At 36.9% G+C, this 17,480-nt stretch overlaps 1 protein-coding gene across 6 annotated transcripts in view; it reads left to right on the top strand.

Moving 5' to 3' along the window:
* The window catches only part of KCNK2 (potassium two pore domain channel subfamily K member 2), a 223,208-nt gene that overhangs the window by 112,513 nt on the left and 93,215 nt on the right, over positions 1–17,480 (top strand). For all 6 annotated transcript variants that reach the window (XM_025878010.2, XM_073900170.1, XM_073900169.1 and 3 more), the window contains exon 3: positions 767–884. In XM_025878010.2, the coding sequence (XP_025733795.1) occupies positions 767–884 (118 nt within the window). The remainder of the gene's footprint in view (positions 1–766; positions 885–17,480) is intronic.

Raw genomic sequence — 17,480 nt, 5'->3', positions numbered from 1 at the left:
CCATCCCCTGCTCAACATCTATCTGATGATTGAAGGGATTATAATGTCATCTTTCTGTCTGTCTCTCTGAATTACTCTAGGCAGCATCCAGATCCTAGTGTCTCTATATGAATATTGTTGAGTGATTGTCATCTATGGGTCTTTGGTGATATTTTGGTGATGCTATGATATTGCCATAGAATTTATAAAAAGTCTGCAGAGATTCTAAGAATCTAGATATACATGGACTAACTGAAGTGGGGTAGTGAATTGCTATTGCCTTTCCTTCTTAGCCTGTTTTGTTGGACCTTATTAATAAATACACTGTACAGTTATACACAACCCTGGCTTGGCTGTATATGTTTAACATTCAAAATGATGAGCACTTTAGAAATATTTTTTGATGAGGCTATTATATATTATTTAAATTGTAAGTTTGCAATCTGGTATTTTAACTCTGTGGTGCTTACTAAAAAGCATGGTTGTATTTAGTAGTTAATTCAAATAAGGCACTGAATATGTTAGTGGATGAGATATAAATGTATATTGGTACAATATGATGTGCTCCATACAGATCCATTCACTTGATATCCAATACGATTTTCTTATCATTTAACTTGTTACATTCTTTAGTATAAAGCCTTAATCTATATTGTATACTTCAAATGGAAAACCAAGCCTTAGAATTGATTCTCTTTGTCTAATTCCTCAACTGGGGTGAAATATACACTGTTTGATGCCTCCATGTGATTCATGTGTACTGATAAATTTCTTTTTAAACTTGCAGCAAATAGTGGCAGCAATAAATGCAGGGATTATACCTTTAGGAAACACCTCCAATCAAATCAGTCACTGGGATTTGGGAAGTTCCTTCTTCTTTGCTGGCACTGTTATAACAACTATAGGTAGGAGACAACTTACTTTGTTTTTTAATTTTGGTACAGCTTGTGAGCTAAACTTCATGTCTGAATTTTTCTTTTACAGTTGGTCAAATTGGTCTATGGAAGGTAGAAAGCTAGATTTTAGTAAATTGATTTTGAAAAAAGGGTTTAAAAGTTGAACAAAGGAATGATGGAAATGGATTAATTATTGTACCAGAACACTAACTTAAATTTAACATGCATATGAACCCGGAGAGCAGAGCATTTGAGTCATTTGACTAATGGATAGTAATGTCAAGAAATGTCTTGAAATGATGATTTTTGGGGGGCCAATAGTTTCAAATTTTCCTGCATCTTTGACTTTTTAGTGTAGAAAGAAAAGATTTGAGTACAGTTTTGACATTCTTTTCATGAAGTTCTTGTTTGATATCACCTTTTTCAATTTGCAAATTTTAACTCTACATTTCAACGGATTGTTCCTGTTCTTATATGCTTGTCTATTATGATTACTTCAGGGATTTTAAAAAATACATTGTTTTTGCAGTAGTGCAAATGTATAAAAAATTGACACTGAAATATGAGGATTACAAGAAGAATTTAAATTTAAGCGCTTGCTGTTTGCCTTCTATTCACATTGTTTGTTATAATGTTAAAAAGGACCACATAGTGGAACACCGTCTCTTTTTGTGTTGACTATGCATTCACTTGGCATCTTCTAGGAAGCAGAATGGGTATATATACATGACTTTTCTTCTGGTAATTAGTCATTCAGTGCCTAAGAAATATCCAGAGGCTAGAAATACAGACCCCATAGTGAAAACCACGCTTGCCATGCTGTGGGGATTGGGAAAGGTTACAGCTGTCTTTTTTCATGGAAGGAGGTGGGTTTAAAGCATAATTTTCAAGATAGGGAAGGAACTGACTCATCTCAGTTATGAAGGAATTTTAGGTGGAAGAAGTCTTCCCTTCTCCGCATGCTGGTGATGAGATTTCCTCTCATGGGCCTGGTGTCTGATTTTGGGGTGTGAATTATGAGTCTAAAAGTTTTCATTTTATTATGGGATGCCATTGACAAATTGTGGAGTAGATAAGGTTTTCAAATCAGTGCTTTATATCAAACTCCTAAATAAGAGGACATGGAGACAGTGTATGGATGAACTCTTGCCTAAAATTTTCCTTTGAAAAACGTTTGTAGAGAGTCCTGTCATTATCTGAATCCACTGTAATGCGTCTTTGTGCCCGATCACTTTCCAGTGAAATAAATACCTGAGCATGTTGATTTTTGCCTTTGTGACGAGGTCAGGGAACTATATTTACTCTTACATTTCCACCAGCTAGGTCAAAAGTTGTGTGGCTGTGAAAACCTGGAAGAATGGCAATCTTGATTTCTAACCATAATAACAGGTTAACTTTGGAGCTTAGACGTCTTGGCCCATTTCTTCTATGGAAATAACTGTTTATTGTGTAGACTACTTAGAGTCTAGAAGGGGGGGAGCCTCACAGACTGAATGAGAATGGTTTGTTTCTGCCCCATGAAAACTCAGAAGTCCAAGTTCTAACTCATCATGACCACTGCTGAATTATTCTGCAAGAGACTTAGTCATTATACTGACTTACGGTTGCATCATGTGTTTGTAAACAGTCTCATTTTTCGAATCCCAAATTCAGTAAGTTTTGCAGACATATACTTCCACACATGAAAAAAATAAACCATTATTACCAGCCTTACCCCAAATTATAGCCATTAAGCACAGGAGCTGATTATTCTGGTTGTTTAGGTAGTTGCCCGACAGCCCAGATCCCTTGCTGTTCTATCTCAGACTTTAGTCTTAAATGGATTAAGTCATTCCAGGTCACCCACATTTCCTCCACGTCCTTTTACTCCTAGGTCAAGGTCATCTCCTCTGACTAGATTATGGTCTAGGGCAGGATAAAAATTTTGCCTTCTTTTATACGTGTCCATTTGACATCTAAATCACCATTCAGTAGAATTCAAAGTATAGTTATTAATCTTCATATTGATAATAATCGTGTGAGCTTTGAAGTGGTTTTTAGCAGTCCCAGAAATTTTAACCCCTAGCACTAGCTGCATTGCATTAGTCATTTAAAAAAAGAACTTGAGACAATTTTGGAGGATAAATTGCAGTGGCTTTTATGGGGTGCCTGGTATAGGCAATGCTTCACGGAGCATTGTTAGCTGCAGCTGTCCAAGATTCGTCTATTCAGTGTTACCAATTTGTCTAAGAAGCCACAAGCACTCTTATTGTTAATGGGAAATATGCCCAAGGGAAGTTCTATTATACAAAATAGATTATTAAAACTTAAGGCCTAATTTTAGAGACTCTCTTCATATATCTACACACTCTTTCCAAAATCATACACTTCCAAACCCTGCACAAATTCCATTCCACAGTTGCACAGACTAAAATCCAATCTTGACTGTTCTCATTCCCTCAGACCTGACTTCCAGTCCATCAATCAGTTCTGTTGGCTCTGACTTTAAAGTACATCCATAATGTAACCACTACACACCATTCAAACTGCCACCATTTTGGTCCAAGACAGCATTGTCTCAATGTCAGCATTCTTGCAGAAAGAAGCCTTCTGCTGAGAGCATCTCTGTGCTCTCCACCTTGGAGCAAACACTGTACTCCTGCCCGTCTCACCTAGTAAGATACACATTCTATGAGGTTAGGAATTTTATGTGTTTGAGTCTTTTCTGTATCCCCATGCTTGATCCATAGTGGGTGCTTAACAACTGGAATTAATAACAAATAAGCATTCTAATGGTATGAACTGTGGCCTGTTGTAAATTACGTAAACTAAATTGATACCTATTACACTACATTCTTAGCTCTTTCAACAGATTTTAGTGCCAGCTTTTTTGCTAGTTTGTTCATTTATTTATTCAACAAATAATATAGCATTGTCACTCTATTATCAAGATAAAAGATAAATTACTTGAGCCTAAGTTGTGTCCAGACCAGTCAGGGAGGCCAGTAGACAAATAGTCATTTATAATATAGAGTGCCACATGCTATGGATTAAGATTATTTAATGGGAATCTATAGGAACTACACTATAGGTAGATACCGGGATGGGTGGATGGGTAAGGAAGGGACAGTGCTTTCCTTTTCTTAGTAAACGTTGTCCTAGTTGAGACCCGAAAGAGAATTAGGAGTTTCCCAGGTGAATGAAGGTGGAAAGGGAACGTTGTAGGCATTGGGAGTTCATGTGGGAGAGATTAGGGCCAAGGAACATTATGTTCTGTTTGGGGATTGCAAGTTATCTAGAACCGTTGTTTGTAGTTGAAGGGATTCCTCATCAGGACCATGTAAATCAGTAAGTCAGCGTAAGTGGCTCCTGTTGGATAAGTGCTACTTCTGCCACTGCCTGGATAGAAAGGACTCAGCCCCTGCTCGGAATCCAACTGGGGAGAGAAAATGTACACTGAAGAAATAATCGAAGGATAACAGAGATAAGTCTTGTATAATTGTTTTATGGAAGAGTGGTTTAAACAATGGTTTAGGAATTGAGAAAGAGGGAAGTACACGTGGGCTGGAGCTGGGAGGGGAGGTTTCATGAGAGAAGCTGGAGTTGAACTATGGCTTTGAAGAAAATGTTTTGGTTTAGATCAAAGGAGGGGGAAAGGACCTCCTAGTCTGTGATATGGCTGAGCAAGAATACAAAGAGAGGTATGAGCTTGGTTTATTTTGGGGATAGAAAAGTAAGTATTTGAGTGTTTAAAGAGTAGTGGGAAATACTATTGACTGATTCAGTTGGGAAGGGTGCAGTTGAATATAATGTGATTTTTGAGACCTACTATAATAAGATAGAACATGGGTTGGTTTTGAGTTTACTTGTTGTTGTTGTTGCTGTTATTGTTGCTGTTGTTGGAAAGTGAAGTGACAGGTTAAAAGTGACATTAAAAGATGCATCTATCAAGAAGAGGATGCGTGGAGACTGTTGGTGGAGAGAGCAATTAGGAGCCCATCCCAGTGACCCATGGAAGGGGGATGGGATGGTTGACTGGGATGGGTGGAGTTGGTGTTGCAAGAAGAGAGGAAGACAAAATGTTGAAGTAATTAGGTGCGAGAATCAACAGGCCTTGGTGACTAACACAAGTTGAACATTGAAATGAATATTTAAGCAGCAGGCTTGCAACTCATTGGCCATGCGAGTCCACTCTATGAAGAGAAGAGAGTTAAAAAATGGCCAAGATTTCATACCTTGTGTTCTATTTGGAAGCTTCATTTTAGTAGCCCCCCCACACACATTTGCTTGTTTATTTTTAATTCAGACAAAGAATGCAAGGTAGATGGGCTCCCTTCCCTCCTGAAGCTCTCATTAGGGCAGAAGAGACCAGCGATTAATCAGGACATTAAAAAAAAAAAAAAACAAGACCATTAACAGATGAAAATAAATGCTACCCAAGAAGTTCATGTGTGGTGATAGAGAATAGATAGAGGAGCCAGAGCGGGGAGAGGGAGGTGTTCTAAAGAAGACTGATTTAAGAGCTCCGAGCAGGTGACATGGAAGCTGAAACTGGAAGCATGAGAAAAGGTCAGCTAGGTAGAGAAGAACGCAAAGATATGTTCAAGCAGAGGGCCAGCAATAGCAAAGATCCTGAGTGGGACAGATGTGAGCATATTCAAGGAATACAGATGAGTCCATGTGGCAGGACCTGGAGGAAGAAGCAAGGTTAGCAAGATCAAGAGGAGCCAGGGTGTGTGGGACTCAGTAAGTCATGGCAACATGCTGAATTCAGTGGGAAGCCACTGAAAGATTTAAGTACAAGAGAGGGAAGATGTGACTCAGCTGCCATTTGGAAGGCATGAGGGGAAGCAAGAAGACCAGTGAGAAGGCGGTCCCATTGAGGCACCTGGGTGGCTCAGTCTGTTGAGCATCTGACTCTTGATTTCAGCTCAGATCATGATCTCAGGGTCTTGAGATCAAGCCCCGCATAGGGCTTCACACTCAACAGGGAGCCTGCTTAAGATTCTCTCTCTCCCTCTCCCTTTGCCCCTACCCCTGCTCCCCCTCCCTCTAAAATAAATAAATCTTAAAAAAAAAGGAAGAGGGTTAGCCCATTAATCTGTGAGTGAAGATGTTGCCTTGACTAAGGAGGTGGCAGTGAGGAGGGTAAATCATGTATCTGTCCACCTTTTACCCTCCTCACTGCCACCTTGACAGATACATGATTAAAAAAAGAAAGTTTACATGGAAATATACTAATCCCTGAGCATAGTGCTAAAGGGGGACTATTCGTGTCTTCTATTTTAAGTTATTTTAAAGCTAATAAGAAAGCACTTATACTCTAGGACAAGCTGTTGGCAAAAATGATGTCATGGACAACTGTATTCTATTCTGAGTTCAGTTTAAAGATAAGAATAAAATGTCAGATTATTTTATTACCTGGAGGCATTAAAATATAATGAAATTATCTCCAGTGGAAAGTAAATTGGAATGCCAGAGCCAGGATTTGCCCAAGCTTATCACTAAATCATGACCTCTGAGCGTCAGAATGCAGATAACAAGGGCACCACTATGGTCTCTAGCAACTGTAAGATCCCAAAGCATCATGCTGAGACTTATGGAAGACATTTTTTTTGGAGTAGCAGTTCTCCTATTTACAAAGGACTCTTGTTTTCTACTACTTGAGTGTAGAGATTGAAATCAGTAATGTAACGTCTGTGTTTATTTTTCCTGTATTTCGAACCAGCCACCAGAACTTTCAATTTGCTTTTACCTATATTGAATTGCTAAAGCTGTTAAGGCAATGGTCACAGACTTACTGCAAACCCATATTTTGCTTGTTTAACGTAATGCTTAATTGATTAGAAAAAGAACAACAAACAACGACAACAACCAAAAAAAGGAAAAAAAATTAAAGGTTTAGAGTAACTGTCAGAAGAAATTCCAAATAACAGACAAGTCAATATTAGAGAGGCAGAGGGTATATTGAAAACTGTGGAGGCTTATGCATGCTTTCAGCAGGGAATCTACCATTTCTGTTGGATATGGTAGGAAACTATAACTTGAAGAGTGAGGGGGAAATTGTAAGAGTGTTTTCTGTTCAATGTTGTGATTTGAAATGAATGTTGTGTTGAAATGAATAGAGTTGAAGCAGTGGTGTAGAATTTGACAGAGAGCATTCTCCCGGGGGATGATGTTATTGCAGCTTTGGGGATTGGGTGTTATTTTATTAATTTAGTACACTCATAATTCTGTGGCATTTCACTAGTCTCCTGGCTTTTCTCAAAGAACTGCAGATTGGATTTTGGAAACAATTATTTTTATTTATTTATTTTTTTAGAGTGGGGCTTGTTGCAGAGGGAGAGGAAGAGAGAAAGAATCTTAAGCAAACTCCCCACTGAGTGCAAAGCCCCACACCGGGCTTGATCTCATGATCCTGAGATCATAAACTGTGCCGAAATCAAGAGTCAGACACTTAACTGGCTAAGCCACCCAAGTGCCCCTAGAAACCCATTTTAAAGGAAAGTTAAACTGCTTTCAGGCAGCTTAAAAGGCAAATAGTCTTGGGAGGTGACTTCTAGCACTGACCCTGCAATATCCTTGCATTTTTCTTTATGCCAGTTTGTTAAAGCGGATGAATAATTTTCCAAAATACATAATTCTGGTGTTGTGCATTTGAAATACAGACGTTGAAGTTAAGAAATTGCTTTGGGTCTTTGATTCTGTTTCTCTTCCCATCCACCTAAATTAAAATAAAACCTAGCTCAGGATATTAACATATGTTCCTGCCATTTGAAATCTTGACATAAGTTTATTTTCTAAGTTAACATGTATTTCTCAGAGAAAATGCCACATGAATGGTAGTTAAGTTTGCAGAGTGCAAAATTATATTTGATAGGCAATAAAGCAGGATTATTGCTTAAATATATTGTAGACTCCAAAGCAATAATGAAATAGTCACCTTTTCTCATGGCATATGTATGTTACATCAGTCACAAGTTCAATTCAGAGCCCCTAGTTCTCAGAATCCTGTGCTGATTGGAAGGGGATTGGGCAGCATGAGGGATATAATCTTCCCAGGAGTGAGGTAGCATTTTTGTTTGTTTTTGGTAGTAGGAAAACCCACAGCAAGGTAGTACAGATCTGACAGAAATTGGAGAGCCCAGTGAGAGGAGGGCTGAATGGCCATTATCAACAAAATGGCCATTCATTTCTTGGCTATGTTCAAATCAGGAATTGCTTGTATTCTGAAAAAAAAAAAACTTTTATATATTTCTGTGTACTTTTGAAAAGTTTGCAATAACATATTTTTAATCTTCTGGAAAGCTATCACTATCAAATGTGATCAAGAAATTACCCCCAAATTAGAAGCAAACAATTGCCACGAAGTTCATGCCCTGAATAAATACAGAATCTATTTCTTTCTTGTCTTCTCCCCCTCCTCAACCATTGATATGCAGCACTGTTTGCCATAGATTATAGATTTTATAGAGCATCTGACTGACCACCAAATATGCAAATATTGCTCTGAATGGGATTAAAACTAGGTGAGATGATTATCAGAAAAATACTTTTTGTAACTGTCTCAAATATTTCATTTGATAAAGAAGGAACATAATGGGGGCCGCTGGGTGGCTCAGTCGTTAACTGTCTGCCTTTGGCTCAAGTCATGATCTCAGGGTCCTGGGATCAAGCCCCACAGTGGGCTCCCTGCTCAGCAGGAAGCCTGCTTCTCCCTCTCCCACTCCCCCTGCTTGTGTTTCCTCTCTCGCTGTGTCTGTCTCTGTCAAATAAATAAATAAAATCTTAAAAAAAAAAAGAAGGAACGTAATAGCATTTGTCTGGGCCTGTCTACTTTCAGCTAGTAATTATGCTACATATTTGTTGTCTTCCCAATCCTTTGTGTGTGTGTGTGTGTGTGTGAAATTTTTTAGACTTGTGCAAACTTACTCTTGGACAATAGGCTTTGTTGTTTATGTGGTACTACAAATGTAGCATGATATTTAACAAAAGAAGTACCTGGGCCAGATGAGGTTCATGTGTAAGTATGTGGTTTGGGTGCACATGAAGTACATTACAGATATGACTAATTCTAACTTCAAATTGGAATTTCATGCAGCCAACTCTTGGTTCTAATATACCATTGGGGAAATATTGATTATATGAACAATCGAAAGTCACAGTTCATCCAAAAAGGCACACTAATTACTAATCTTAAACTTCTTCCCCTTTCAACTTTATTGTTAAAGCAAAAAGAACAAATACGTGGGCAAATTTAGTTGACATGCTGTACCTCTCCCTTCTAAGCTTAGGTTCCCCTCTTTGAAGATGCTAACAAAGTGAAATTTCCAAGGGCAAGTGGCAAGAGAAGAAAAAAGGAAAGAAGGGGTATGAAATAAGTCATAACCTACCCAAGTAGCTTATTCAAAGAATGCATGTTTTTATAGTTAATTTCAGTGGCATCTGTAGATAATGGAAGTTATGCTTTAAATAAAAAAATAGATGTGGGCATGACCTCTTAATATACATTGTACTACAACTAAATAATGTGCCGAACATATTTATGCAGATACTTCACTTGGCTTTACTCACATAGGACAGCTGAGGATAAAAATATTTCTCCCTGTTTTTTAAAGGAATGATATAATAGAAGGAAGATCAGATATCACTATGGAAAATCTAAGTTCAGGTTTTTGTTTTTGCCACTAGCTAGAGTTGTATTCTTGAGCCAGTCACCATTCTGTTATCCTTAATTTTCTCGTGTGTCAGTGGGGCTAGTATTTCTCGCAGAGATGTTGGGAAAGTTAAATAAGATTATGTACGTGAAAATAGTTTGCATCTTGAATGACAGTATATTAATTTAGAGTAAGCTGATTTTATTAGAGTAATTTTTATTACCTTATTATTAAAATAAGCCAATATTTTTGCACATTTATTTATATTACTAATGTTAACAGAGAAAGAAATACATTTTTTCTTAAACCTTGAATGCATACATTTTCATTCTTATAATAATACATATAATGTTTGCCTTCACATAACTTAAGGTTCGCTCAAACCAGTTATTCTCACAATGCTAAGTGCTAGATTTGACTAGTTACTTCATGTAGTGAACGTAGTTAGTTTACTTCATGTAGTTAATTTAATGAAATGAGTTGATTGGTTATTTAAGTGATATATAGATAATCCAAAGTGTGATCATCAAAATAATATATAATATAACCTTGAGGTATTACTATTAGCTGGGTATAATAAAAATTAGTATTTGTGTAAATCTGTTTTCTATAGGATTTTTTTAAATGTATGCCTTTATATTAGGATGTGCTAAGTTATTTTCTGTCACAAACAATCCCCACATCTTGGTGGCTTTACAAAATAAAAGGTTATTTTTTATTCATACTGCATATTCAGAGTGGATTGACAGGAGGGCCCTGCCTAATGTCCTTGCTCAGAGACTAAGGGTGATAGCCCTTCCTCTTTCAGTGTCCTTTCCTGATCCATTTGGCGAAGGGAGCAGAGCATGGGAAACTGCACACTGGCTAATCGAGTTTCATATCAGTGCACACATAGTTTTCACTCACTTGACATTGGCCAAACTAACTTTTAGAGCCTAAGTGGGGAAATGCAATCCTACCCTGTGCTCAGAAGTACCCAGATATTTGGCGATAGCCCTAATTAATATCATAAGCAAATATACTCATTGACTTACCCCTCTTTTAAAGGTTACTTGATATTCAAACAAACTAAACATCATAAGAAAATATATTTTATATTTTAATTTGCTTTCCCAAACTTTGTCTCCCTTAATGCCATCACTAGGACTTTTTTTTTTAATTTTTCACATGTAATATTGACTCCTGTTGTATTACTGAAGGAGATTGTTTTCCCAAACCACCTCCCTGTACAATGGTTTCATCAGTGAAACTATCTCAAAATAAAAATAAAAATTGATATGTAAAATTCTCATTTTCGCTTTTAGGTAGAAATTTTGCTGTTATTGGTGATATTATTTAGGGATTCCATTAGCATGTAGAATATTGTAGTAATGATCATGTAACAAGGTCAAAATCATGATGATAAAAACACTAAAAACAGGAAATTAAATTAAAAGACCAAGTTATTTTTGATGTAGAGACGAAATAATGCAGGGGTCAGCAAACTATGGCCTGTGGACAAAATCCAGCCTGCCACCTGCTATGTAATTATTAGAGCACAACACACCCATTCATTTTAGTATTGTCTTTGGCTGGCTTTGTGCTATAACAGAGACCATATGCCCTGCAAAGCTGAAAGTATTTACTATCTGGCCCTTTACAGAAAAAGTTTGCCAACAGTGGACTAAAGGAAAGAGTGCAAAGCAAGGAAAAGGGATAGAGTTTGTAAAGAGAAGCCCTAGATTTGAGACTTAGTTCTAATATTTATTTACCGTGTGAATTTGACTACATCAAAGAAATTTTCTGAGTTGTTTCCTCATGTGAATATTCTAAGTGTCTTCCTAATATGTGAATAACAATAAATGTGCTTGCGACCTCATAGGATTTTATGAAAACTCTAAGAATAGTATATTTAATAATGTCTAACAACTATGTACAGAATATTGATCATTTTTCAAGAATATGCTGGGTTTTCCCCTCACTGTCCGATGAAGGTTGACATAGACCTTGTGACTCAAGTTCTATGAACCTCTGGAAGGTATGTGGATAAGCTTCAAGGGTTTATAATCATGCTTCCTGGAGAGAGGGTCCACAGTGTGTATCAGATTCTCAAAGGGGTCCACAATCCTTGAAAGGGTTTAAAACCATTGGCTTAGATAATTTCTACTGTAATTTTCAGGCTGTAAAATATAATTTTTGCGGTACTAAAAATTGAGGGAAAACACCATATTAGAAACATAGCAGCAATATGCTCATGTAGATGCTAGCACACTAAATAATTGCTTGGAGAACTGAGGCTTGTGCTCAGAAGGAAACCATGAGAAACTGCAGTTCTCAAAATAAGAAAATCTTACTCTATTGCTGAGCTCTGAGTGATATTATAATGTCAGATATTTTCAGTTCTCCCAAACTCCAGTATATTCTGAGTTGTTTTCTGTAAACATGATAAGAAATGTTCTATTTTAGAAGACTAGAGTGCCACTGATCCCAATCCATGACATTCTGCATTTCAAAAATTCAGACTATGGAAAATAATTTTAAGAAAATGAAATTTAAGTGCCAGGAAAAGGAGCCAATGTATTCCTTGGGCGATATAGTAGGGGCTGGAAATTGTAGGTCTATGATAATAGAAAGGAGGTTGTTATAAAAATGATACTCTTAATATGGATAATATTTGAAAGAAAAAAATGCATAGACCTGATTATAATTACGTTTCATAAAACTCTTTGTCTTTCTGCAATGTTTCCTGCTTAACTTTTATAAATGTTTGCTGAAAGTCAGAAGATGTGCCATGCTAATTGCCTTTCAAAATTCATAGAAACTCTAGGAAAGATATAAATCAAGGCAACTCAAGATAGGGTTTTTGTAGTTGAAAGTAGAGCTACCATACAACCCAGCAATTGCACTACTGGGTATTTACCCCAGAGATACAAATGGAGGGATCCAAAGGGGTACGTGCACCCTGATGTTTATAGCAGCAATGTCCACAGTAGCCAAACTATGGAAAGAGCCAAGATGTCCATCGACAGATGAATAGATAAAGAAGATGTGGTGTTTATATACAATGGAATATTATGCAGCCATCAAAATGAATGAAATCTTGCCATTTGCAACAACGTGGATGGAATTGGAGGGTATTATGCTGAGCAAAATAAGTCAATCAGAGAAAGACATGTTTCATATGATCTCACTGATATGAGGAATTCTTAATCTCAGCAAACAAACTGAGGGTTGCTGGAGTGGTGGGGGGTGGGAGGCATGGGGTGGCTGGGTGATAGACATTGGGGAGGGTATGTGCTATGGTGAGCGCTGTGAATTGTGTAAGACTGTTGAATTACAGACCCGTACTTCTGAAACAAATCATACATTATATGTTAAAAAAAGAAGAAGATAGTAGGAAGGGAAAAATGAAGGGGAAATCGGAGGGGGAGACGAACCATGGAGACTATGGACTCTGAGTTCAAACAAACTGAGGGTTCTAGAGGGGAGGGGGGTGGGGGGATGGGTTAGCCTGGTGATGGGTATTAAAGAGGGCATGTATTGAATGGAGCACTGGGTGTTATATGCAAACAGTGAATAATGGAACACTACATCAAAAACTAATGATGTATGGTGATTAACGTAACATAATAAAATAAAATTTAAAAAATAGGGTTTTTGTTTATGTCAGTATAGAAAAGAAATAATATTCATTTGTGTGGCAAAATTATGCATGAAAATAGTGAAGAATTAATGGTATGCTCACTTAAAATCAAATCAAATTAAAAATTTAATAAGGAGTACATGTACATGATTAAACAAACACACAAGAAACAAATAAGTGGTATAAAAATTATAGAGTGACAGCTAAGTGTCCCGCCTGCAGCTGACCCCCCAATCTCATCCTCTACACAGAGTCAACCACTGTTACTTATTATTCTGAACATCATTTGGGTGTGTGGGTGTGTGTGTGTGATTAACATATACAGTCCTTTATTTTACAAGTGAAAGCTGCTCTCTACTCTGCTATTTGTGCATAATAATGGTCTTGAAAATTTTTTCTTATCACTTCTTAAAGATTTGCTTTATTTTAGCAGCTGCATAGTATTCCATTTTAACGATACATTGTATCTCTACCCCATTGACGGTCATTAGTTTTTTGTCACTAGGAACAAGGCAACACTGGATGTTTAAATGTTATATAACATATCTATATACATATATAGATAATATATCCATATCCGGATATATGTGTGTGTGCATATACGTCTATGATTTCACATTTCCTTGATCAATACCACTTTTTAACAGTCCTTCTGTTATGCTTGTTTTTTAAAAAAATCATGATTGTGACTATTTTATTGATACAATTACAGATATAGATCGATCTTTTCTCCTGTATGGTAACATATGATTAATAGAAAAATAGAAAAATGCAGAAAAGTATAACAAAAGGAAAGTAACTAGCTATGACTACATTTCCTTATAGTCATGTTCCTGTGTGGGCTTACTTGATATAGTTGACATAGTTGGTATCATAATCACTGATTTTTTAGAAATATTTAACATGATCCTTATGGATATTATAAATTTGAGCTGTTTGGCATAAGATATCTGTCATTGGATAGGTTATTAATCTTTCAAATTAAAAACTAAAGACAAATATGAACTTTGAAGATCCAGAAAGTCATTGCTTAATCTACTTGGCATTTGTAATGGCTACTTGTCATAGACTGTACTGTTTTACCATTGTAAAAGGGAAAAAACAATTTTGTTCATTATTCTCAGGCAACATGTTCCAGTCATCTAAATTGTATAATCCAACATATGTCACTCAAACTGTGAGAGAAAGAATTCAGCATGCCATATAAATACCTAGTTATTATGAGGATTTATCTCACAATTATTAGTTTATGTAAGTCATCAGAGAGAGAGTTTTTTTCAGTGAAGCTACATGAGTGGAATAAATATTTGCATGTCTGCAAATGGCTTTCTTGTGTGAAAGATAATTTTGTCAGACATAAAATTCTGGAATCACAACTTTTCCCCATCACAACCCTGAAGATATTTCTGTATCGTCTTTTGGCATTTGCTGTTAGACAGGAGAAGTTTGATACTGGCCTGATTTTTCTTCCTTTATTAGTAACCTCTTTTCCCTAACTGTCTCTTTTTTTAATTGAAGATATTCTTTTAATCTTGCAGTGGTTTCTTTTATTTTGTTAGTTTTTTTAACCTTTGTTTAATTATATTTTTTATTATTCTATTCTAATAATTATGTTTTTCCACCTCCAGGGACACTGACAATTTTTGTGTTGTTCTTTGCTCTCAGTTTTCTCTATATATTATTTACCTATTGAAATTCTTTCTACCTTTTTTTTTGTAATTCTAGACATTCTTTTGTGTTCTGTAAACTGCAGCAATAGTTAGAATTTTTACTATTTCAGTTCTCCTTAATTATCTTAAATACAGATTTTAATTTTGCAGTTGCACAGTTTTCTTTCAATATTATACTATCCTACCCATCTCCTTTTCTTTACTTAATTTTGCCTTTAGATCCCAGTGAATTCATTTTTTTTTTTTTGGTGGCTTTAGGCTCCAGATTTGTGGATCTAATGCTTTATTCTCTCCTATCGTTGTTTCTTTTTTTTTAATTTTTTATTGTTATGTTAATCACCATATATTACATCATTAGTTTTTGATGTAGTGTTCCATGATTCATTGTTTGTGCATAACACCCAGTGCTCCATGCAGAATGTGCCCTCTTTAATACCCATCACCAGGCTAACCCATCCCCCTACCCTCTTCCCCTCTAGAACCCTCAGTTTGTTTTTCAGAGTCCATCGTCTCTCATGGTTCATCTCCCCCTCTGACTTACTCCCCTTCATTCTTCCCCTCCTGCTATCTTCTTCTTTTTCTTTTTTCTTAACATATGTTGCATTATTTGTTTCAGAAGTACAGATCTGTGATTCAACAGTCTTGCACAATTCACAGCGCTCACCATAGCACATACTCTCCCCAATGTCTATCACCCAGCCACCCCAACCCTCCCACCCCCCACCACTCCAGCAACACTTAGTTTGTTTCCTGAGATTAAGAATTCCTCTTATCAGTGAGATCATATGATACATGTCTTTCTCTGATTGACTTATTTCACTCAGCATAACACCCTCCAGTTCCATCCATGTCGTTGCAAATGGCAAGATGGCAAGATCTCATTCCTTTTGATGGCTGCATAATATTCCATTGTGTATATATACCACATCTTCTTTATCCATTCATCTGTCGATGGACATCTTGGCTCTTTCCGCAGTTTGGCTATTGTGGACACTGCTGCTATAAACATTGGGGTGCATCCTATCATTGTTGCTAAACGTATTCTGGGCTCTGCAGTATACCACTTTCAGAGATGCTCTCTTCCTCTTATTCATTCACTTGGGAAATATTTATTGAGCAACTATTAGGTAGTGTCTAGATGGTTGGAATACATCAAGCAAACAGACAAAAAACTAGTGAGAGATTTAACAAGGAACTAAATTATATGGCGTGTTACATGTTAATTATATAGCTGTGGGGAAAAAATAGACTAGGAGTGGGAGGTATAATTTTAAAGGAGTCTAAAAGGTGATATCTCTTTTCCAGTTTTCTATATGACTTGCTTTCACTTTGGATCTGTGTTCTTAACTGGTGGTCATAGAGTGGGGATGGAGGCCCAGAAGTTCTTTTTCCTTAATTCAATGTGTGTAGGCTTAGTAGGAGGATAACAGAAGTAGAGTTAGCCACCAATTAGTGCATTTCAGTTGACTTCCCTCTCCTGAGTGGAAAATCCTCCCATATTCTCCGTCTATAGGCTCTGAATTGCTATAGAAACAAGGAAATAGTATTTTTTTTCCTAGCTTTTGTTCTGAGCTATCTTTGAGACAGTCCTATTACCTTCCAGGTTTGGGCTTTTCTAATGGACTGAATTTAGGGCAAAGGAGTCCACATTTAGGGCAAGGTCAGGCCTTTTCCTAATTACCTCTTTTTTGCATGTGTTCATGCTTCACTTCAAGGTCCAATGAGGGTGTGCAAGAAATTAAGACATAAGGATGCTGCATGGTATGGATCAGTGGTTTTCATACTCCCTCCACACCCCACACCCCCTGGAATCTTCTTTAAATTAAACCTTATGAATTTCAAACAGATATAAAACAGATAAGTGGATCTATTTGTGTGAGTGTGAGTGTGAGTGTCTATGGTGGGGCGGCAGTGGTAGGTTGCATCCAAGGGCAGGCAGCTTGCTTCTATTGCAGGGCAGGACTTGGAGGTCAGACAGATCTGTATGTAAACACTGGCTGTGACTTTTGATTAGCCCTCACGTGTTTTACTAACATTTCTGAGCCTTCGTATAAATAAGTCTTAAAACACGTTTTCCAGAATGTTACTTTGGGAATCAACTGAGAAGAAGATACCCATTTTTGGCTTAGCAAACCAAGGCACTGAGAGATTAAATAACATGCCTCAATCATGCAGCAAGTACATGGCATTAGTGAGGTTTTAAACCCACAGAGCCAGGCTACAGTGTTGGCACTTGTAACCTCTGACCTGTATGTTGCATCCTATCTTGAAAAAAAATAGAATAGATATGTTTTATCATAAATTGTGAGTGAACTGATGGTAACTTTCTCTCTCCCTCCTAATGGTTAAGGACTTAGTTCTAGACTCCACCTTTCTAGATAAAGGGGCTATGCCATTGTTACCTTTGGAAAATTTACAAGTAATTGGCAGAAAATTGGCTTAAAAAGCATTGGACTCTGATGTGCCCTTCAACACTCTTTTTACTTATAAATTCTAAATTAAGCAAAGTATATCCATCTACCTTTACCATATGTGTGAGAAAACCTTGTATGATATTTAGGCTAAACGGCCTTACTGTTTTGATGTGGAGAATATGGTTCTTAAACATGTAAATGCACACCCTTGGTTTTCTTCTATAGTATATCTTTACAAAAAAATGAGATGCACGAATAAAATT

The sequence above is a fragment of the Callorhinus ursinus genome, unplaced genomic scaffold (assembly GCF_003265705.2).
Source record: "Callorhinus ursinus isolate GAN/ISIS: 27379988/994484 unplaced genomic scaffold, GSC_fseal_2.0 scaffold13, whole genome shotgun sequence".
In the NCBI taxonomy this organism is placed as follows: domain Eukaryota; kingdom Metazoa; phylum Chordata; class Mammalia; order Carnivora; family Otariidae; genus Callorhinus; species Callorhinus ursinus.
The sequence above is the reverse complement of the archived record's forward strand: the minus strand, read 5'-3'. Positions and strand labels throughout refer to the sequence as shown.